Source organism: Labrus mixtus, chromosome 9 (genome assembly GCF_963584025.1).
Source record: "Labrus mixtus chromosome 9, fLabMix1.1, whole genome shotgun sequence".
NCBI classification, from domain to species: domain Eukaryota; kingdom Metazoa; phylum Chordata; class Actinopteri; order Labriformes; family Labridae; genus Labrus; species Labrus mixtus.
This window is the reverse complement of record NC_083620.1, coordinates 3,099,629-3,121,432: the sequence shown is the minus strand read 5'-3', so window position 1 is coordinate 3,121,432 and position 21,804 is coordinate 3,099,629. Positions and strand designations below refer to the sequence as shown.

General features: G+C 42.5%; 1 protein-coding gene across 1 annotated transcript in view; it reads right to left on the bottom strand.

Annotated features, from left to right (window-relative positions):
* Positions 1-21,804, bottom strand: part of fat3a (FAT atypical cadherin 3a) — a 122,915-nt gene that overhangs the window by 29,830 nt on the left and 71,281 nt on the right. The window contains exons 9-15 of the mRNA XM_061045963.1: positions 14,047-14,322; positions 12,994-13,204; positions 9,632-12,360; positions 8,133-9,504; positions 2,095-2,291; positions 1,282-1,435; positions 750-983 (exon numbers count right to left, since the gene is read on the bottom strand). Of these exons, the coding sequence (XP_060901946.1) occupies positions 750-983; positions 1,282-1,435; positions 2,095-2,291; positions 8,133-9,504; positions 9,632-12,360; positions 12,994-13,204; positions 14,047-14,322 (5,173 nt within the window). The remainder of the gene's footprint in view (positions 1-749; positions 984-1,281; positions 1,436-2,094; positions 2,292-8,132; positions 9,505-9,631; positions 12,361-12,993; positions 13,205-14,046; positions 14,323-21,804) is intronic.

The window sequence follows — 21,804 nt, the reverse complement described above, 5'->3', positions numbered from 1 at the left end:
AATAAAACTTCAGAGTCCAGAGCTACACCTTCTTTAGTTTATGTTTTGAAGGTTGTTGCCCTTTCTTTTCTTTCAGTTTATGTGCACACTCGACCCTGCAGCCTCATGCATGTGTGCCAGGGATGGAGGAGAGATTACAGAGAACTCACACAGATCAGAGCATTAAACATAAAATACCTGATTAAGTTGGGATCTTTCTCAGGAGCCCATTTAGGTAAAAACTTTGGAAATAAACTGTTTGAATGAGACCTGATCAGTCGATAATTGAGTCTGCAGAGACATTAAGACACAAAGAATCAGGACAGAGAGGGTTGAGGGGAGCAGGGGCTTAGACTACGGTTAGCCATGGGTTAACCCTAACCTGTCTAGATCTGCTTTCATGTAATGGTATTTTACTGTGTTTTTCACTTTCTCATTTTTTAAATATTTTTATTGCAAAGCCCTTTGTGAGGTCTGTTCTTGAAAGGTGCTAAATGAATACATTTGACTTACTTTATTCTTTGATTATTACAGAGGGGGATAATAATACTCCACTTCTCATTTAATCTAATCTGTGTCTTTTCCTGCTTCCATTTTATTCCACTTCTGAGTCACATCATCTCTGTGGTTCAATAGTTCTCTCTTTAATGTGGAAAGTTTTTCATATCAATAAAACTGTCACATTTCTAAATGTATTATAAGCACTGGTAAGCATTGATATAGAAGTAATTGTAATAGTGTTGTATAAAAACTGTTTGTGTTGTTGTGACCTTGGTCAGGGTCGATGGCCTGGATGCGGGTCAGCAGGGCCTTGGTGGCGGTGTCTTCATACACGCTGGCGGTGTACTGTGATTGGGTGAAGATGGGCGGGTTGTCGTTCACGTCCGTCACCACCAGCTGAACCTCCGCACGGCACCACCTCCCGCCGCCGTCTGTCGCCTGGGCAACCAGCCGGTAACTGGGCGTCACCTCCCTGTCCAGGAGCACCGAGGACTTGATCTCACCTGGGGGGTCGGAAACAACAGGTGAGGAGCCAATGAGGGGGGCGGGGTTAATGGAGCCTAAGTTGTTGTTCACTGTATTATTATTAACAAAAACTCAAACCTTACTGTAAAAGTATGAGTCTAATATCTGGTCAAAAATATCCCATTACACCTTTTATAATTAATATATTTATAGATAATTAAACAGTCTAATTTTATATTAAATGTAATTGTAAAATAATCAGTCTGTTTGTTTTTATATTTAATGTTTTTATGAATAAATGTATTTAATATATTTTATTGTCCGACAGGTCTGTACCTGTGTCCGGCTCCATGATGAAGTCCTGAGATCCTGGACCATGGAGGGAGTACTGGATCCACGAGTTGATGCCCGCATCGCCGTCTGAAGCTCTGATCACCAGAAGGGGGCTGTGGAGGGGGAGGTCCTCAGAGACAGAGGCTGAATACACAGCCTACACACACACACACACACACACACACACACACACACACACACACACACACACACACACACACACACATACACATACACATACACACACACACACACACACACACACACACACACACACACACACACACACACACACACACAGAAATTGAGACAGTTTCTGACATGATTTTTGAGTCACACGACTGATTCTGAAGTTTCCAGCTTCATCGTGCGTCGTTAGTCAGGCAGTGAACAAGAGGAACAGACAATTAGACTGTACAGTGTGAGCACAGAATTAACGAGCTTTGGTTGTGCGTCATAAAAGATTCACTCGTACAGTGTGGGATAACTTTACATATAGTGTATATACTGACCTACACTATACTACTGTATGTATGCCAGTCGTAACAGAAGCTGAGCTGTAGATCTAACTGTGGGTCTTTCAAAACAGGACACTGTGGGGCGCTGGTGGCGCAGTGGTTAGTGCGCGCGCCCCATGTACGGAGGCCATAGTCTTAAAAGCAGGTGGCCCAGGTTCGAATCCCTTTCCCACATGTCATTCCCTACTCTCTCTCTCCCTGATTTCTGACTCTATCAACTGTCCTATCTCTCTATTAAAGGCACAAAAGTAAATCTTTAAAAAAAAAAGAAAACAGCACACGGTGACTCGTCCCTCACCTGCTCACACACAGGGCTGTTGTCGTTGGTGTCGATCACCGTCACCTCAACAGTTGCCTGGGAAACAAAGAGTCCGTCGCTGGCGGTGACGTTAATGATGTAGAGGTTACACTCCTCCCGGTCAAGAGGCCACTTCACATACATCTTCCACTCGCCCTGAACCAGGCCGAGAGCGAACACGCCACGATGGTTCCCACCTGGAGAGAAAGAGAGAAACACACAGAGGGTCAGACAGACATGGAGACAGGACCGCTGACACCCAGGATCAGTACAGACATTTACAGAGTACCTTCATAGAGTATGTAACATATAACACGTGCAGCAATTCTAATTCATCAAAAAGCTGCAGTCTGAATGTCAAACCAAACCATTAAACATCTCATCAGTTCAAACAGAACTCTCCCCGTGTGCAGGGCTGAGATAGTGGGAGTCAGTGAGTCACACATCACCTTTAAGTCCTGACTCATGTCCAAGTCCTAAACTTAACCAGACGTTTCAAATATTCAAACAGAGTAATAGTTATTAGACTAAATGAAGTGTGCATTTAACACCTTCAAACTAAACAGAAGCTTTAAAAATCAATGCGTGCAAGCTTTCCGTCTCTCGACCCTCCAATCAATTAGAAACTATTTGAATGTATCAGAAAATGCACTGATATTAAACTGTGGAGTAGGTGCGCTGTTGTGCATCCTGTGTTGGTCGATTAAGCTCAGTGGACGTGTGTTAATAACTCGCCAATGTCTGCCCATCTTTCTAATGCGTCCTCTTAACATCTGAAATATACTGCGCTACAAACTTTAGACTTGAGAGTAAGACAGGTTTTAGTTGATCTAAAGCGCAGTCGTCAAGATAGCAACATGCCAGCATTTGGCTTGACCACGCCTTATTTTAAAACCAAAACACCCCTGGGTGCTCACAGGAGTGAAAGTTCAGTTGCTTATCATCATCATTATCATCAACCTTTATTTAAGTTCTCGACAACGAGAAATTAGATAAAGCTACTACAGAAAATATAATCAATAAAAGAGCAATAAGAACAATAAAATATATACACTAAAATAATTTAAAATCTTGAAATTACTACAATGATAAGTCAGTAATTAAATTAAAAAGTAATCAAATAAAACAGTTACAGTCAGGTATTGGGTGGTTAAAAATAATATTTCTAAAGTGTCCATAAGCTCGCCCAATATTAAACAACTTGGGTGAGCTCTGGGTTAAAATGAATGGAAAATAGGAATGCCAAGACGCCGTGCACAGAGGGTATGATAAGGGCCAATAGACAAACTAAATCTTTTACTGTATATACTCTGAATGGTTTCTTTTTAGGTTTTATTGAATGAAGGCCCTAATGTGAAATGAAATGTGATTTCTGCTGATTACAGAGATTCGATTCGTGTAGTATAATCTATTCCACCTTGCAGATGTTTGAACATGTGTCAGGCTGCAGCTGAACATGGTGCTGCAGGCGTTAGTGTTCACACACACTGTCTGTTAATGACTCTGCACACTAATGAGCTGCATGCAGACCTACATAGATATATATATATATATTTATAAATATAAAGACACACCAACCTGTGTCAATGACTTAAATTCATAGTAATAACAATTTCAGTATTTACTAAAATTGACTGTGTTATTTACAAAGTGTGTGACATTGTAGGTGTGATGGTTGTCCAGCCTGTAGCAGAGTTACCATCAGATCAGAGCCTACGTTTCTGAGGAGAAGTCAAGGATATTCAGAAGGTTTAATCATATTCACTTGTATAACAAAGCTGTTTTTTTGTGTGAAAATCTATTCAGAATTCTGCAAGCTACAGCACATTTTTTAATCATATAACGACACAATCTGATGAGGAATTAATATTACCTTATTGAACAAACTCAGCCCAAAGGGGAGTATTAATTAAGAAAAAAATGGTAATCTGTCTGTTTAATTGGAAAGATTTGCCAGTATAAAAAAATATCTAAAAAAGGTGTTTCAGCATGAGTCCATCTCTTGGAGACAGTGAAGGTCATCCTGACATAGACTGACAGACAGATGGACATTCAGACGGACCATCTGACACCACTGTCATTCAGCCCATCAAGTCCTGTTGGAAACTTAAATAATGCATACATGTTAAAAAAGAAATCTAAAATGCTGATATGGTCCAAACCTCCATGCAAGTAGCATGAAAAACAAAGCAGTCTTGATCTAGTTCAACTTTCTCATCTGAGGAGTCTTATTAAATAATCAGCTCAGTATTGCTCAATATTTAAGTCCTCCAAATCAGATATCGTACGCTCGGTGTCAAGTGCCATGCTTTCCTGGTAAACAAACATGCAGAGAATGTGGTGGAGCTGGAAACTGGCCAGCAAAGAAATCGCACAGCCAACTAGCGTTCTTAGGCGGAGTATTGCAGAGCTACACAGACACACCAGAGCTAAAGTATGTGGTGCTTATGACACCGTAGACCACTACAGTGTAGCTAGGTCAAGGATTTGAAGCTATAGGTCAACGGATCCCATTACGCTCTAACACACAAAGAAGAAATCCACTCCTCTTTCTCTTATGTTTACAGTGAAAACCAACCACATAAACTGAGACCTTTCAGAAAGTAACTGTGTCAAAGATTGTGAAAACAAAATTAGATACATCCTGTCTGATGTGGAAAGATACTAGTCCAGAATCAGAATCAGCTTTATTGGCCTTGTATGCTTACACACACACATGGAAATTGTCTTCAGTAACTGTGCTCTCAATGTACAAAGTTAAACATTAAACATAATATAAGCAAAGAAAAGCCACTAATATATACAAGGCTAAATGAGACAATAGTGCAGTGGTGAGTAGTGCAAAAAAAAAATGCTGAGATGAACATGATAATAAATATATTGTTATGTAACAGATAGTTAATATATATGCATCCATGCATTCATTACCTATAGATTTGATAACACTCTTTTATCAGGCTACCCTTAAAAGTCTCTAAAGACTCTTCAGCCGGTCCAAAATGTAGCAGCTTGTGTACTGACTACATCTAGTAAAAGAGAACACATTTCTCCTATATTAGCTTCTCTGCACTGAATGCAGGCCTGCTTGTGGTACCTACAGTCTCTAAAAGTAGTATGGGAGGTTGCGCCTTCAGTTATCAGGCCCTTCACCTTTAAGTCCTGACTCAGGTCCAAGTCCTAAACTTAACCAGACATTTCAAATATTCAAACAGAGTAATAGTTATTAGACTAAATGAAATGTGCATTTAACACCTTCAAACTAAACAGAAGCTTTAAAAATCAATGCGTGCAAGCTTTCCGTCTCTCGACCCTCCAATCAATTAGAAACTATTTGAATGTATCAGAAAATGCACTGATATTAAACTGTGGAGTAGGTGCGCTGTTGTGCATCCTGTGTTGGTCAATTAAGCTCAGTGGACGTGTGTTAATAACTCGCCAGTGTCTGCCCATCTTTCTAATACGTCCTCTTAACATCTGAAATATACTGCGCTACAAACTTTAGACTTGAGAGTAAGACAGGTTTTAGTTGGTCTCCTTTGGAATCATCTGCCAGTCAGGATCCAGGATGCAGACAACCTCTCTACCTTTAAGAGTAGGTTTAAAACTTTCCTTTTTGATACAGTTTATATCAGGCTTGGATCACCTCCTAGTTAGGCTGCTATAGGCTTAGACTGCTGGGGGACCTGGCACACTGAGCTCTTTGTAACACCAGATAAGAACACACTCTAGACTCACTCATGTCTTCCTATCAGTCTCCATTTGCGGACGAGAATGCAGAATCACCACACCTTTATTTTGACAGACACCTGTCGGTCTGAGTGGCGTCATGTTCATGAGGCTGTGTGTTAAAGGCCAAGCTCATTGAACCAGACAATAAATATATCCACAGACCTTAAATGCACTTCATCAATCCCTTATGAGGTTAGCGTTTATCCTACCAGCTTTTCTGTGGTATGGTATATGATAACAACACAACATTATTTAGTATTTTATGTATCTTGGTGTTTAGATCATATATTGTTATCTCGATCTATGAAAAATGTACATGCAGATACACAAACACAAACCAATCGCAAATAAGCCTTCAGGATTGTCAGACTGTTAGAGCCAGGAGAGATATCCCTATATTACTGATTTTCTTCGAGCTGCTGAGTCCAAAATAAACCTGACAGAAAATAACACTGGGACAGTCCACATGAATCTTCCTGTCTGTCAGGCTTCATCAGTATCACTGAACACAGAGTGGATGTGTTTCTCTGTGTTCTGTCTTTATCTGGTGAAGCTCTTTTATTCTGAGTAACATCGAGTGCTCCTCTGTTGGAAGACAGAAAGGTCACATTTGTCAGTTTTTGCGACAGCTCATTTGCTTAGTTTTATTCTTTAAGCTCCGTCACCTTGCCTCCTTCCTCTCTAGCTGTCAGCTATAAGGTCACATCACTCACACGTCTCTCAGTCACTCCCGCTGACTGCCTGACGCTCATTAAAATGCTAATAGAGGAAGGATTTCTTTCCTATTAAAAGTCCTTTATTAGTGTGGTAGTCCTAGCTTCTTGGGAGTCCTGACTCCATTATGAGCTTCTGGAGTTTCAGCGAGCGCACAGATAATCAGTCATGTCAGTCCTTTGATCAGCATCCGTATTCTTAAAGTAACTCCGGCATCACCCTGTTTTGAATTCCTCTTCATGCTCTCACGTTTCCCTCCATTGACTATAATATACAATGTTTCATGCCATGGGCCCTATGTTTATTATGTTAGGAAAACAGTCTGGTATCTCCACATTTTAAACAAGGTTAAGAACAAAACATAGAACAGCGACTCACATTGATTTCCTTGTTTAACTTGTACAGTAACTTTAAGACCAAAATGGCCATGACTAGCACAAGAGGTACCACCTGAAGCTGAAAATAAAAAGAATCATGTTCAGGTGAGTGTACTCTAACTCTATTTACTACCTCTTTTACCTCTGGAGAACTGTTACTGTCACAGTCTGCTGAATGCTATCCTACCATGAAAATGTTATCCCATTAAATCCTGTTTCTCAGTCAGACCTGGAAAGCTGACACTCATGCATGTGTTCTCTGGGAGGAAGTGTGGAGAAAAAAAAGTGAATTATGTTCTGAATCACAACTTCTCTCTTCATGTTTATTCATGGCTGTAGCAATGGAAAGGAGATGCAGAATATGAACACAACATACCCACCTTTATCTTTAGCCAACAACTAGGTCAAAACAGAAACGCACACAATGCTTTCAGCGACCTTTTCTTTTTACCGACAGAGGAGCAGCAATACAAATCCAAACACAGTCGATAGTGACATTGCAGGAGTGCTCCCAGAAAAATATATATTTTTAAAAACATAAATTTAAAATGGACTTGAGCTTGTATAGCGCTTTTCTAGTCTTCTGAATACTCAAAGCACTTTTACACTGCAGGTCACACCTACACATTCACACACTGATGGCAGAGTCTGCTATGTAAAGGGTCCATCAGTATTAACTCTTCCAATTCATAGACATTCACACGCTGCCGATGAAGCTGCAGGAGCAACTTGGGGTCAATTGTCTTGCCCAAGGACACATTGGACATGTAACAGCAGGAGCTGGGGATCAAATCCCTGACCTTCAGATAGAGAGACGGCCGACTCTACCATTGAGTCACAGCCCGCCTAAATATTCTTGGAGAAAACAATGGTAGAATCTGTGCACTTTTTTGCTTCGACCTGTTGTAAAGACAAATGCAAAAACAACAGCATGGCAGATTGTAAACTTTACAATCAAAGGTTCAAATGACTATTCAATATTTATCCTTCACAAGGGTTTACCCGCAGAGTTCTCCTCCTCTCTAACAAACAGACCAGGGGAGTACAACCAACAATGAAAAAACACACTAGGTTTGTGTCCCATCAAAGATCTATACATAGTTAATCCCTTTAGATAACCTGTGACCATAGGCTTTCTAGTGTCGGCAGGTGCATTTCACTTTTTTAGAATCACCAAATATTAAAGATACAGTTTTAGACATTTCCAGTGTTACTCACCAGTGATGTGGTAGCTGACTTGTCGGTTCACAGCTGAGCTGTCATCATCTCTGGTGTTCAGCACAGCCACCACCTCCCCCGGCGGGTCGCTCTCCTGAACTGAGCCAACATAATTTTTCTCCAGAAACTTGGGAGGGTTGTCGTTGATGTCTGAGACGGCTACAGTCACTGTGGTGATGCTGGAAAGAGACACAGTCTCTCCAAGGTCTGAGGCCACCACTGTGAAAGTGTACGATGGATTGGTCTCATGGTCCAGGTCTTTGCGTGTGGAGATCCAGCCTGTGTTGCTGTCAATGCTAAAAGTGTCAGCTAATGCATCGGAGTCCTCTTCTGACTGGATCAATGCCCCCAGGCTGTATGTCACCTGACCATTAGCCCCAGAGTCAGGGTCTGTTGCTTGGACCTGTATGATCCTAGTTCCGACTGACATTCCTTCCATCACTGTGGCTTCATAGGAGAAAGCCTCAAAGGCTGGTTTGTTGTCATTTAGATCCAACACTTTGAATTCAACATCCACAGAAGTCACAGAATCCAGTTTGGCCTGTTGTATAGTTGCCAAGACTTTAAAGTGGTATCCTTTAATCACCTCGTGGTCCAAAGGCTTATCAAGCTTGATCACACCTGTGTCCTTCTCCACCACAAACACCCCATCCTGGTTGTTTTCTCCAGTCTCTCCGTTAATCACAGCAAAGGATGCAGTAAAAGAGGCATGTCCAGGAGGGGGGTTGAGGCGCACTGTGCCTATGGCTGAACCTAAAGGGGTGTCCTCTGGCATGCGAAATATGTATTGATGTTGGCTGAAGGAGGGAATGAAGGTGTCTGGAGAAAGAACATGGATGTAGACGGACACAAGAGAGTGTCGAACTGGATTTCCTCCATCCACAGCCTTCACAAAAAAAGATAAAACAGAATTCCTCAAGTGGCTGAAGCTACCTTTGGTCACCATCCAGCCATTGTCTGGGTCTATTTCCAAAATGTCTACCACAGGCACGTGGGCCTCGCTGTACAGAGAATATGTCACTTTGGCATTAGTGCTGTCGTCAGGATCATAAGCCTGAATCTGTGTCACCAAATAACCTTTAGCCACATCTGACTTGACTGAAGCTCTGTACTCTGTGGCTCGGAACAGAGGTACATTGTCATTATCATCCAACAAGGTAACTTGTACTGTACAATAGGAGACACGTCCACCTGAGTCCCGTGCTGCTACTGTCAGAATAATGTCCTTATTAGCCGGGTCTTCACGGTCAAGCTTCTCCACTGTGCTGATCTGACCACTTGCATCGATGCTGAATTGGTCTTTGCCGACATCATTAACAAAGGAATAAGCAACGTTTCCGAAGACTCCAGGATCTGCATCTGTAGCCTTCACCTGAAATGAAAGGAATGTCACACCATACAGACACGATTATTTCATTTTCTGTACTATATTATCAATGTTTATTCTGAGATATGATATAAAGGAACTTTATAGTTCAGTGTATTTCAGAAGCACTTACCTGTATAACTTTGGTCCCCACGGCAGAGTTCTCTCGTATCTCTGCCTCATACATACCCTGTCCAAAGACAGGACTGTACAGGTTGGCCCCCAGCACCTTTACATGAACCTGTGCTGTGCTGGTGAACACCCCATCAGATACTGAAACATTAAGGCTGTAGGTAGACTCCATTCTTTGCTTACGGTGGCCGGACAATGTGATGATTCCTGTCCTCTTGTCCATCACAAAGTTCATTCTTTCATTTCCTGACAAAATGCTGTACTCTAACTTGTCAAAGTCAGAACTGTCAGCATCTGAGGCCTGGACACAGGTTACAAAGTGTCCTCTGGGTGCTAACTCATTCACGTATGCCTCATAGAGAAGCTGGTTGAAAACTGGAGGATTGTCGTTCATGTCATTCACCACAACTATGACTGACACTTCACTGCTCAGTGGTGGGAAGCCGTTATCCGTGGCCCTAACAGTGAAGTCATACTTCTGGACTAGTTCATGGTCTAGCATTCGAGCTGTGAGGATTAATCCACTGCTGCTATCAATGTGAAAGTAGTCTGTGCTGTTATGAACATCTGAAAAGATCTGGTAGCGGACAACATTGTTTTTCTCTGAGTCTTTGTCATTGGCAATAACTTGAAGAGCTGGAGTCCCAATCATAACAGTTTCAGACAAAACAACCCCGTAAGACATTTTCTGGAAAACGGGCAAGTTATCATTAACATCAAGGACTACCACATCTACATCCACCTCAGCACGAGCTCCGGTCAGGTAGTCAGTGGCTCTGATGGTTAGGTGGTAGGATGACGATGTTTCATAGTCCAAAGAATGGATGACACTAATGACTCCGGTATCAAAACCAATGTCAAACTGAAGGGAAGGGTCTCCGTCAACAATGGTGTAGATGATGTTTTGGCCTTCAGGACTGGTAGCATTGATACCGAGGATGGGCGTGTGTACAGCCACGTCCTCATTCACAGTGACAGAATAAAATGATTTGTCAAAAACAGGCATAGCTTTGTTGACTACAGTTATAGGGAACTCTGTAGTAGAAGAGAGAGGAGGATATCCTCCATCTCTGGCATATATCACCATCTGGTATTCCACATTAGACAAATCGGACTCAAAGGCCCGCTTAAGGCTGATACTACCTGTCTGCCTGTCAATCTCAAAGTGACCGTGGTCATCCTTGAGATAATAAGACACCTCTCCATTAATGCCTTTGTCGCGGTCTACCGCCATGACCCGGAAAATATGTGAATCTGGCTCAGCTTCTACTTGAACAGCTGCATAATAAGGAAGTCCAACAAACACAGGAGCATTATCATTTATGTCCTCCACTTGGACTTTAACCAGAACTCTGGCCACGTGTAAACGGTCATGCTCCCTTCTGGCCTCAACGACCAGTTCATAGAACTCTTGCTCTTCACGATCAAATGGTATACCTGTGGTTTGGATCACACCTGAAGTTGGACGGATTTTGAAGCGTGTACCTGCATTCAACAAGGTGTACTTCAATGGTTCATTGAGACGATTTCCCACTGCATTGACCACAGCCACTTTAGTGATGTTTGATACGTTCTCTTCAATAGACGAGGAATAAAGACTGTGGGTGAAGCTGAGACCAGAATCCAGAGCTTCTCTGACAAGAATGGTTACCAGAGCTGAGCTCGAGAATTTCCCATCTGAAACTTTGACACTGAAGCGAAATCGTTCTTTGGAAAAGTTGTTGTTTTTGACTATGATGACTCCACTGGAAGGTTGGATGGCAAAGTGCTCCAGTACTCCATCAGTCAGAGAGTATGTAAGCTCTGTAGAGACTTCTTTGTCAGGGTCTATGGCTGAAACCTTCAAAGCTTCCACTCCCACATAGGTGGGGAGTAGCAGGACCGTTTCGTAGGCATTCTGGATGAAGCGAGGGGGAGAATCATTTGTGTCAATCACTTGTATTGTGACCTCAGTAGGACTGTCTGCCGTAAGCTGTGGCCTGCCATTATCCCTGACATGAACATGGAAGTGGAAGCTGGCAAATGTCTCATGGTCCAGATTAGCAATGGTTCTGATGGAGCCAGTTCCTGAGTCCACTGTGAAGAACATTTTGGCTGTGTCCTCAACAATCTGGTAAACCAACAGAGCATTTTGGTTGCGGTCAGCATCAGTGGCTTTGATTACAAGAGGTGAGTCATCTGAGTTTAGGACCACACTGTTGACTGGTGCTGCCTCGCTGATGCTGCCACGATAGTGAAGCTGCTGGAACATAGGTGGGTTATCATTCTCATCCACTACCTGGATTAACAGAGTAGCATTAGAGGCCATGCCAGCCATGTTTGAGGCCTGGACTATCAGTGTGTAAGAAGCTGTAGTCTCATAGTCTAGAGGTTTCTGACTTGTAATCACTCCACTGTACTGATTTATCTGGAAAACACGGTTTGTGTTTCCCTGCTTGATGTCATAGGTGAGGGTGGACTGACTGACTGCACTGACTGTGGTGACAGAGGTCCCGACCGCTGCGTTCTCTGTGATCTCAGCTTGGTACTCGGGCTGAGGGAACTTTGGGCCGGCATTGTCAGAGAGGGTTACAGCGATACGCACTACGGTGGTGGTGGAGAGGGGAGGGGATCCACTGTCAGTCGCTCTGACTGTGAGAACGTAATGGCCTATGCTAGATAAGTCCAGGTCACGTGCAATTGTGATGATTCCCAAAACTGGTTCAATGAGAAATGCATTTCCAGTGTTCCCTGTGGGAAAAAAAAGCAAAGATGAATCTTTTTGTCACTTTAACAGTTCTTCTTAGGTAAATAATGGATATGTTCAGACCAAAGGATATAACATTTTCACCTTGCTTTACTTTGGCAATTTTGACTGCAGAATCATTTATTATTTGCATTGTTAAACACAAATGTCTGCCTTTCAGAAATTAAAAACCCAGAGAACACTGTCATGTCTGTCTTTATATCATCACCTGTTCTCTCTTACAGCTGGGTTAATCTCCCCTCCTCCTCCAAGAACTGTCTCTGGATGACTTTCCCTGATGCTTCTAGCTACCTGAGGCTGACCTGTTAGCTAGGATCAGTTCAAGGATTTCTCTTATGGACACCAACTAACATTGTACTGTTTAACCTGCAGAGCTCCTGTCCATCTGTCCATTAAGCATTTCTCCTGCAACATCAGGATTTCAGGAGGATGCCAAAACTGATGTAAATGGACCGTGGGATGTAAACTCCTCACTGATCTACTTGAAGAGATGCTTGGTCGCTTTTTGCATTGTCCTGTATTTTGCATAAGAAAACATTTCTTATGCTCTTCCTCTGAACACACCTTAAGACATGTCAACATACAGGAGTAGGTATTTAGTTTTCAGAGGTGTGTACCTGCTTCAATAGAGTATCGTAGCTCTGCGTTCTCGCCTTTGTCTTTGTCCAGAGCGGTGACCTGGACTACAGCTGACCCCATTGCTGCTGACTCATAGACTAAGCCTTCATACAGAGCACTGGTAAAGATGGGCACGTGGTCATTTATATCCTCCACTTCTATGAGCACACGAGCCAAGTTCTTCCTGTATGGGAACTCTTGGTCCTTTACCTAGGAATACAAATAAAAAATAATAAGTCAGCATTTATTCTTGACATAATCTCACTGCAATCTATAATCCAACAACTGAAAAATATCAAATGTGCCACTGTCCAAGGTGTCACTGTCCAAAGAAAAAAGTACTGCAAGAATCACACTCTTCAACTTTCTTTTGCTGTAGTCTTTATAATCACAGTTCACTGTTGGATACACAAATCAGTACTATGATGTGCGCTGACTCTCTGTGGTGAGGTGTAAAGGCTGCTCTTTCATATTCAGCTTGATTGTTAAATAATGAGCTCAGGTAGAATGAAAGCAGAGATGTGTAGATTGCCTCTGGCTCTCCTGCTGCTCTTTATATCAGACACAGGAAAACAGGGAAATTATTACCACCTGAGAAATTTGTGCTTTCAAAGAGTCCTGTTGCTTTTACTACTCGAGGTCGACAACCAAAAACGGTTGCAGATATTTGACCTGTGCCCTGGTTAATAAAGTTTACCTTGAAATGGAAATGTAATTGACCTCAGAGCATTGTTTCCATGTTTTTTTTAAGAAGGTCAATATCTTTGTTCACCACTAGAAGCTACATGATTTTCCACAATACATTTGGTACATTTCCACAATTTCCCAGTTTGGGATCAATAACTTAAATCTATCTATCTATCTATCTATCTATCATAAAATAAAACATTTATCTTGATACATTTGACAGTAGGATCATTGTTTTGCGCCTCAAGAATATACAGGTTAGTCTTTAATAGTTATCATGGCAGTATTGATAAAACAGTAATGACATTGGGTTACTTATTTTCCTTCTGTAACTGTTTTTTATTTATTTAAAAAAGAGGACTTACAATGACGGTGAGAATGTGCTGGGCGCAGGCCTCATGGTCTAGCCTCTGAGCCGTGTGGATGGTGCCCAGGTTTGGATGGATGCGGAACAGACGCATGCTGTTGGGGTCGATGGAGCTCTGCAGAGAGTACGTCAGCTTGTGGTGCTCATCACGGTCTGAAGCCAGAACCTGGACCACCTCAGTGTCAGGGGGCGTGTCCTCAGAAATGGTGACATCATAGGTTGGTTGGGAGAAGATGGGAGCATTGTCGTTGTTGTCGATGACGGTGATGTGAACCTGGATAGTAAGAAAAGAAAAAGAGGAGGGGATAAATAAGGACATTATGTACTGAGTTTCATTATCAAGAGCTGCTGATTATTTGATTATTTATTATCAAACCCCCCCACACCGAAACATGTTCTCCTTGCAGTTCTGACTATATGTTGATTTTATCGTGGAAATGTGACTAGACTTTTATTTTTTCAACCCTATTCATATAGTATTTTAACTTTATTTAGACATTTTGGCTTTTCAAAATGCTGAGTCTGTTCTAAAAATTCCAAAATAAAATAATATAAAAAAATCCTCTTCTGTTGTGTTTTTTGTTTGACATCTAGTCCTTATCCTCCTCAGTCTGGACTCTGTAGGGAAATAGATTTATCATGACTGAGAGCTTATCAGAAATAAAACACTGGACAGTCATTTGAAGGACTTTCTGTAGTTTCTACTTCGACATGACATCGCAGCACCAACAGCTGGTGACATTTGGTAAAGTGGTTTCCAATGTTTCTGTACAGTAACATGAATCAGCAGGAAGAAGCTTCTTTCTCGTCTGTCACTACAGATCACTGTGACTGCTTTCTCTTTCAACGCTGTGAACGCTGACATGTATCATGTCCAAAGACTAAATGTAAAATCAATTAATTGTGAAAAAAAAGTGAATTCCTTCAATCAGCTGGCAGAGGTTAAATATCTATAATTATTAAAGCTTCATGCAGACTTTGATGAACTTTAACAGATAAAGTAAAGGTGTTAAGAGATCTTGACGACAGCTCTTTCTTCATCTATCGATCTGTTGTGTTGTTGGAGTTGTTTAACGCAGTGATGATCAAGGAGAGTAGGTTTGTAGGATGTAGGTTTTCATGACTCATGGAAAGTTCCTGAGTCACTGATGATAGAGCCTCGAATGATTCAGGACAGACAGACAGACAGACATGAGAGGGACAGACAGACAGGTAAGAGAGACAGATGGAGGAGATATACTAGGGAGGCAGACATGTAGAAAGGACAGACAAAGCAGACAGAGAGAACGGGGGGGGGGGGGGGGGGGTGAAAGACAGACATGTAGAGAGATTAACAGGAGAGAACAAGACAGGAGAGAGACAGACAGTTGGAGAGGCAGACAGGAAATGGACAGACAGAAAAGCAGAGACAGGAAAGAGACAGACAGGTAGGCAGACAGACAGAAGAGAGACAGAAAGGACTCAGAGAGAGACAGACAGTTGGAGAGGCAGACAGGAAATGGACAGACAGAGAAGCAGAGACAGGAAAGAGACAGACAGGTAGGCAGACAGACAGAAGAGAGACAGAAAGGACTCAGAGAGAGACAGACAGTTGAAGAGTCACACACTAGAGAGACAGACAGGTAAAGAGTCACACACTAGAGAGAGACAGACAGGTGAAGAATCACCCACAGACAGTTAGTCACACGAGAGAGACAGACAAGTGAAGAGTCACCCACAGACAGAGTCACACATGAGAGAGACAGACAGGTATAGAGGCAGACTGAACGGAAATGAAAGCTGTGGGAGTAGATTTAATTTTACAAATCACAGCAGGAGTGTGTTCTACAGCTCCGTGATGAGATAAGAGGACAGTAAATGAAGGTGTGTGAGGTGTGTGTGTGTGTACCTGTGTGTGTCTGGTGGGTGTATGGACGATCACGCTGAGTTATTGATGGCTAAAAATATATTAAGCTTAAAGTTAAGCTGCCTTGTAATAACCAACATTTATCAGCAGGGGGTGAGAGGATGGTGACTCACTGAGCTCGGCAGTATTAATAATGAAATGTTACTGTCTGCACTCTGAAGAGGTGAAGAACAAGTTGGAGCTATAGCAGAACTGGTTCAGGCACAGGTCAGGTGTAGGATGTGAGGGAATAGGAGGAGGAGGAGGAGGTGAGGATGGTACTGAGGAAGAGGGGAAGGTCTGGGTGGAGGGATGGACAAGTTGTTACAGAGACAGGTAAAAAACAAATTAAATCTCAGATGGAGAAAACCTGAAACAAAGGGATGACCAATGGTGTGGAATTGTTTTTCATGTCACTGTGATACTTGTCAGAGATGTGTGATAACTTCCTCATGTTGTCTTCACTTACATCCCAAAGCTATATATAGGTGAGGGTTTTTTCTTTCTTTCTGAGCAGCATCACCCTTTGTTCCCAGTGAGCCGTGTGTGTGTGTGTGTGTGTGTGTGTGTGTGTGTGTGTGTGTGTGTGTGTATGCCTCCTCCTGAAGTGCAGCTCCCAGCATCTTTTTTTTGTAGCACTCTGCCCTTTTTATGAGGCTGCTCAGAGTGATTCAAGCTGAGAGTCTGAACTTTTCACAAAGTTGCTGGTGTCACCGCTGCTCTTTTTTTCAGCCAACCAACAGAAAAGAGCAATACTCGTCTACCTGGTTAACAAAGAAGGTGTACAGGAGAAGCTTGATGTAGCTGTGTCCATCTGTCCAGAGCTGTTCAATATGTCAGAAATGATGATGACAGAGAGAGAGAGAGAGAGAGAGGAGCATGTGGGAGCAGCTCCGTTTATGACAAGATGAGGATATTCAGTGAGATATTGTAGATAGAGGTGTGCGACACAGAGGGGCTGCACACCCTGACCCCCCAGCATGATGTCATGTTTGGCTGTGGTTTCAGCTGGTGTTAAACTGTAGCTGATGGGTCAGGATTTTCCAAAATTCAAAAGGGGTGAAATGATAGAGATGACAGGATATTTTGAGTGTGAGGTCTGCCTCATGTTAATGAGATTCAAATCTGTTCTCTGAGCCAGGACATGAAGCTTCTAATGGACATGCTGGTCCAGATAAGAGACCAAAACCAGACGCAGGGGGTAAACTGTGGTTACTGAGCAGGCGGAGGGGGTTCATTTTTATTTAGTGTGAACGGACTGCAGAAAGAGACTGTGGTCTACACATCATCAAACATGTTCAATATTTACTATCTGATCTCCTGTTGTGTGGCTGTGTTTTCGATGCCAATAAAGCCCTTTTAAACCCTGAGGACAGCCCAGCGCACGCACTCATGAGGATTATCACAATAAACTAAATATTTCTCTCAACCTCTAAAGTCTTATTTGATGGTGAGAGAAATAGTGCAATTTCCAGTTTTTAGAGTCAGGACTCTGATTGTTGGTGAATGAATCTGATGTGCTGTGTTAGTCATACGGTTTGCTCTCCACACACACAGGAACACAACTGTTTAATCCCTCATTTGTCCTCATGTGTGGGGCTGTCTCACATTTGTTAAGATTTTATATCTTCTTTTAGTGTGGGCCAGACTAAGACAGGCATGTTAAATGGTCACAGACTATAAATATTGTAATTTTGAGCATCATTTTGTATATGTCCCATTACAAATCAGTCTTATAAAAACATACACAGCTGCAGAAATGTGCAGATGAGAATATTCAAATCCCATGCATGCAGCTTTTGTGGAAACAGAAAGTACAATTTGAGCTTTATGTAGCGTTGAACCTGTTCTCGGTTAGTGTGGGTGAAAAGAGACAAAAATAGAGGATAAAAGATCCAAACCCTGAGAGAAAACACCACATGAAGGCTGGATTCAAACCGTCTCTGTGAGGTGACAGAGCTAACCACCAGACTGCACCCCACCAACACACACCAACCAAGTTTGTGACGATTACAAAGTACAAAATAGCAGCAGGAGCGGGCCTCAGCGGGGGAGGAGAGAGACGTCGTGCACTCTGCTCACATCCAAAGATTTGTCCTGATTCGTTTCCAGAAAAACATAAAGAGAAGCTGAGGGAGACGGAGACAGTCGAGTCGAGTGCTGCCAGGCGGAGAGTCTAAATTTAAACCCTGCTGCAGCAGTCTGCAGCCTTCTGCTGCTCACTGAGGAGACTTTCCCCGCGGCACGCCGCCATGCTGACTCTCCATCTGGGAGAGCTTCTTCCCATCTTACAGGTGTGTGTGTGTGTGTGTGTGTGTGTGTGTGTGTGTGTGTTGGAGAAATACACAGAAACTAAGAAAACATGAAAACCAATAGGCCAATGTGAAGAACTATGACTTAGTATAAAAACACTAAGTCTATATCAACAATCTTGATATTCTGAGAAACTGGGCCTGAGAGAAGTTTGTATTTGAAAAGTTTTATCAGCTAGCCTATATTCAATGATTATTAATGACTGTTCCAGTAAAACTTCATTACCATTGCCTTTAAGAGAACTACAGAGTAACATCTTAAACTCTAGAGGTGGGGGGAGGGGAACGATACAGCATAGTATCAAGATATTTTATGTGGCGATATTATATCCTGTCATGGCGGCCAAGCTGGGGATCGAACACTCAACCGGAGGCGACAACTCTGAACCACAGCCACAAGAATTGTCCAGTGCTTTGTTAAATCGGCTAATGTTGGATAAAACTGTTCAGTGTGAGTAGTCCCATCTCCTTTTCACTGCACTGATGTTGTTACAGTATGCAGACCTCATTTCCAGCCCAATGAGAGATTCAATCCAAATAAAGTGTTTTCTTTAATGTGGACTTACTGTTGGTTTGATTCCAGTCTGTCTGATAATGTTGTTGTTGTTATCAGAGTCACCACGACGACAGAATCAGCATGTGTGTTTGTTTTTAAACTGTGTTTACATTAGAATGCTGGTCTGCTTGTGGGCGGAGCCAAAACATCAGAGCTTTGATGTCAGAAATGGAATGTGATGATGTCACAGAATTAAGGTCACAGAACAGATCATCTGAACACAGGCTCATTATCTCGGATTTTATCAGAATCATCTGCAGCTGTTCCAGGTAGACGTTTTCAGGTTTGAAAACATTTAACAAAAATGTCCACAGAAAGCAATAATGAGGGAGAATTCTCCTCTCAGCCTGAACGGGGGCTTGCAGTCCACTGGGCACCTGCAACAGACCACCTGTACAGTGCGTTTGGACCAACCAAAGAAGGTCTGTATAAGAACTTATTAGATCTACAGATTCATCGCACACAGCTGCAGACAATGAATACAGCCCTGAAGATGGACATCGAGGATGTGGAGAAAGAGAACAGGGGGCTGAACCGTATTATGTCAGATTTAAAGCACACTGTCAATGAAGACAGAAGACAAATCCAAGAGATTCAGAGAGAGAAAGATGCTCTGGAGGAAGAGAGGAAAGAATACAGTCTTTTAAACTCTCAGTTACTCAAAGTAAAGGCAGAGTGCAAACTTCTGCGAGACAGAGTGAGAGAGAAAGAGGACGAGCTGATGAAGACGACACCTGTGCTTCAACAGACGGTCAGAGAAAATTATGTCCTGCAAGAAACCATCAAACAGATAAAGGGGAAACTGCATCAGAGCCAGGGATACTCACAGAGGTTGAGGGCCGACGTAGACAGACTGCTGATCAATGAGCTGCGCTTCAAGAATGACCTTAAGACATGTTTTGACGTCATTGATAACAAACATGCACTGAGAAGCCGATTGTTTGAGCTGGGAAAATTCTACATCTGCGACAAGCTCAAGCAGACCAACGAGAAGATTCTGCCTCCAGTTTCTAAGGCTGAGAGAAAGAGACAGAGAGAAAATGTCACTCAGTATGAAATACAGAATCCTGAGCATGTTGAGAAGTTCAAGACTGAGCTTCAGCAAAAGCGTGCAAGTGATCGTGGTAATCAAGTTCACATGAACCACAACCTTAAGAAGGACATGTACGTCCAGAACCTGAGAGAGAGAGAGAACAAGCGTGCAGATGTGTGGAAGAACAACAACGAATATAGACCAAAGACGGAAAATAAAAAAGGCTCGGAACAGCCACGGTGCTCTGTTGTCCTGCAGGAGGACGGCATGTCATCATCACCTGAACAGCATCACACCTCGCTGAGAACAGGTGAGGCCAATGTGTATCAATGTTCTTCAACACAGTGGAACGCACACCCCCAGCCCACCATTCTGAAAAAAGACGCTGTGAAAGGCTACATCCTCACCCCACACCCTCCTGACAAACCCAGAGTCTGTGACAAAGTCACAACAACGCCGTGGAGTAAGATTTCCTCAAGGTGCACCTGGACACTCCTAACGAATGCAGAAGACCTGGACTGTCATCGGAGAGAAATCATTCAATCAGGCCAAGCAGTCAGGCTCCCACCAATCAAAGCAGCCAGTTCAGGAAAAAGTTCTCTACCGTCATTCGACCAGCTGATCAAGCAGGCCAACAACATCACCAAAATCCCCATTAGAACAAAGCAAGTTCAATTCCCCCCACGCCACGCCCAATAAACACAGGAGCCCATCCAGTTTGGCCTAAACCACCATCATTGTCCCCTACTCCGACCAATCACAACGTGTCCTCTACTTCTGCTCTCCACCTCTGACCTACACCCCTGAGCTCAACTTATCGATAGTGTTTTACTGGCTTTTCTCCGGGCGCTCCGGTTCACCAGTTCACCCACTATCTAACATACATCATAGACTGTATCAAGATATACATATACACACACGAACACACACACACAAATAAAAAAGAAAACAATTAACTTCAAAATAAATGGATTAAACTAATAAAATATCGTCTTAATATTTGCTTTAACTATTTGATTCATTTTCATAGCTGACTCAAAAGGCTTCTGGTCAACATTTTTTCATCTCTTAAATAAAATCTGTATATTTTTCCTTTATATTGTCACAGAGAGAACTAGAAGACATTGAATCAAGTAAGTAATCAACTTAATGTTTTGGACAGCCACCTATGTATCGTTTTTACTAACCAGCCTGTTTTCATTTTTTCTATTTGCAGGTTTTTTATTTTTTCATTGTGAGTCTGAACCTGAGGCTCCACCCTTTGTACTCTGAATGGATGAGTTTAATGTCGACCACTGTCAGTACTTAGAGCAGAGGATGGGCAGTGAGAGACGACATATGAACGGAACTGAAGTTGGATAGAGCTGTTTGTGCTGCAGGGTGGAGAGTCCTGCTCAATGTGAGCTCTTGTCTGAAAAGAGGGACGGTGACGGCACCAGCGCCTTTTGATAGATCTTTTGTAGCTATGAGAGCTCGGAGCGCCTGCACCAAAAAGGCAGAGCGCTTTGAAAAAAAAAGATGCTGGACGTTGCACTTTTCCTCCTGGCGTCTGCAAACATGCTCTGCTTTAAGTAAGAACTGGAAAAAGACACTGGTGCTCAGAAACAAACACTTTGTGGACACAAGCCCTTAAGGTTCCTGTGTAAATATGAGATTATATAAGACAGAATCTAGGTCACTTTAAATGTGCATTAAGTAAATATTCAACATTTTAGGAAGGTTTTAGCAGACAGATCTGAATTAGTGCATAGGTACGGAGCCCCTAAAGGGACATAGGCAGAATAAATAAAAATATATTTTTCTCATGCGCACCAGAAACTAACCGGTGCTCATGTGAAAATTTCTCGTGCTCACGAGAAAGTTTCACATGCTCACATGAAAGTTTTGGTAATAAAATATGTAATAACTGTACTGTAACATGTTGTAGTACCATCAAAATCACAACACACATAAACCATGTCATCTTGATT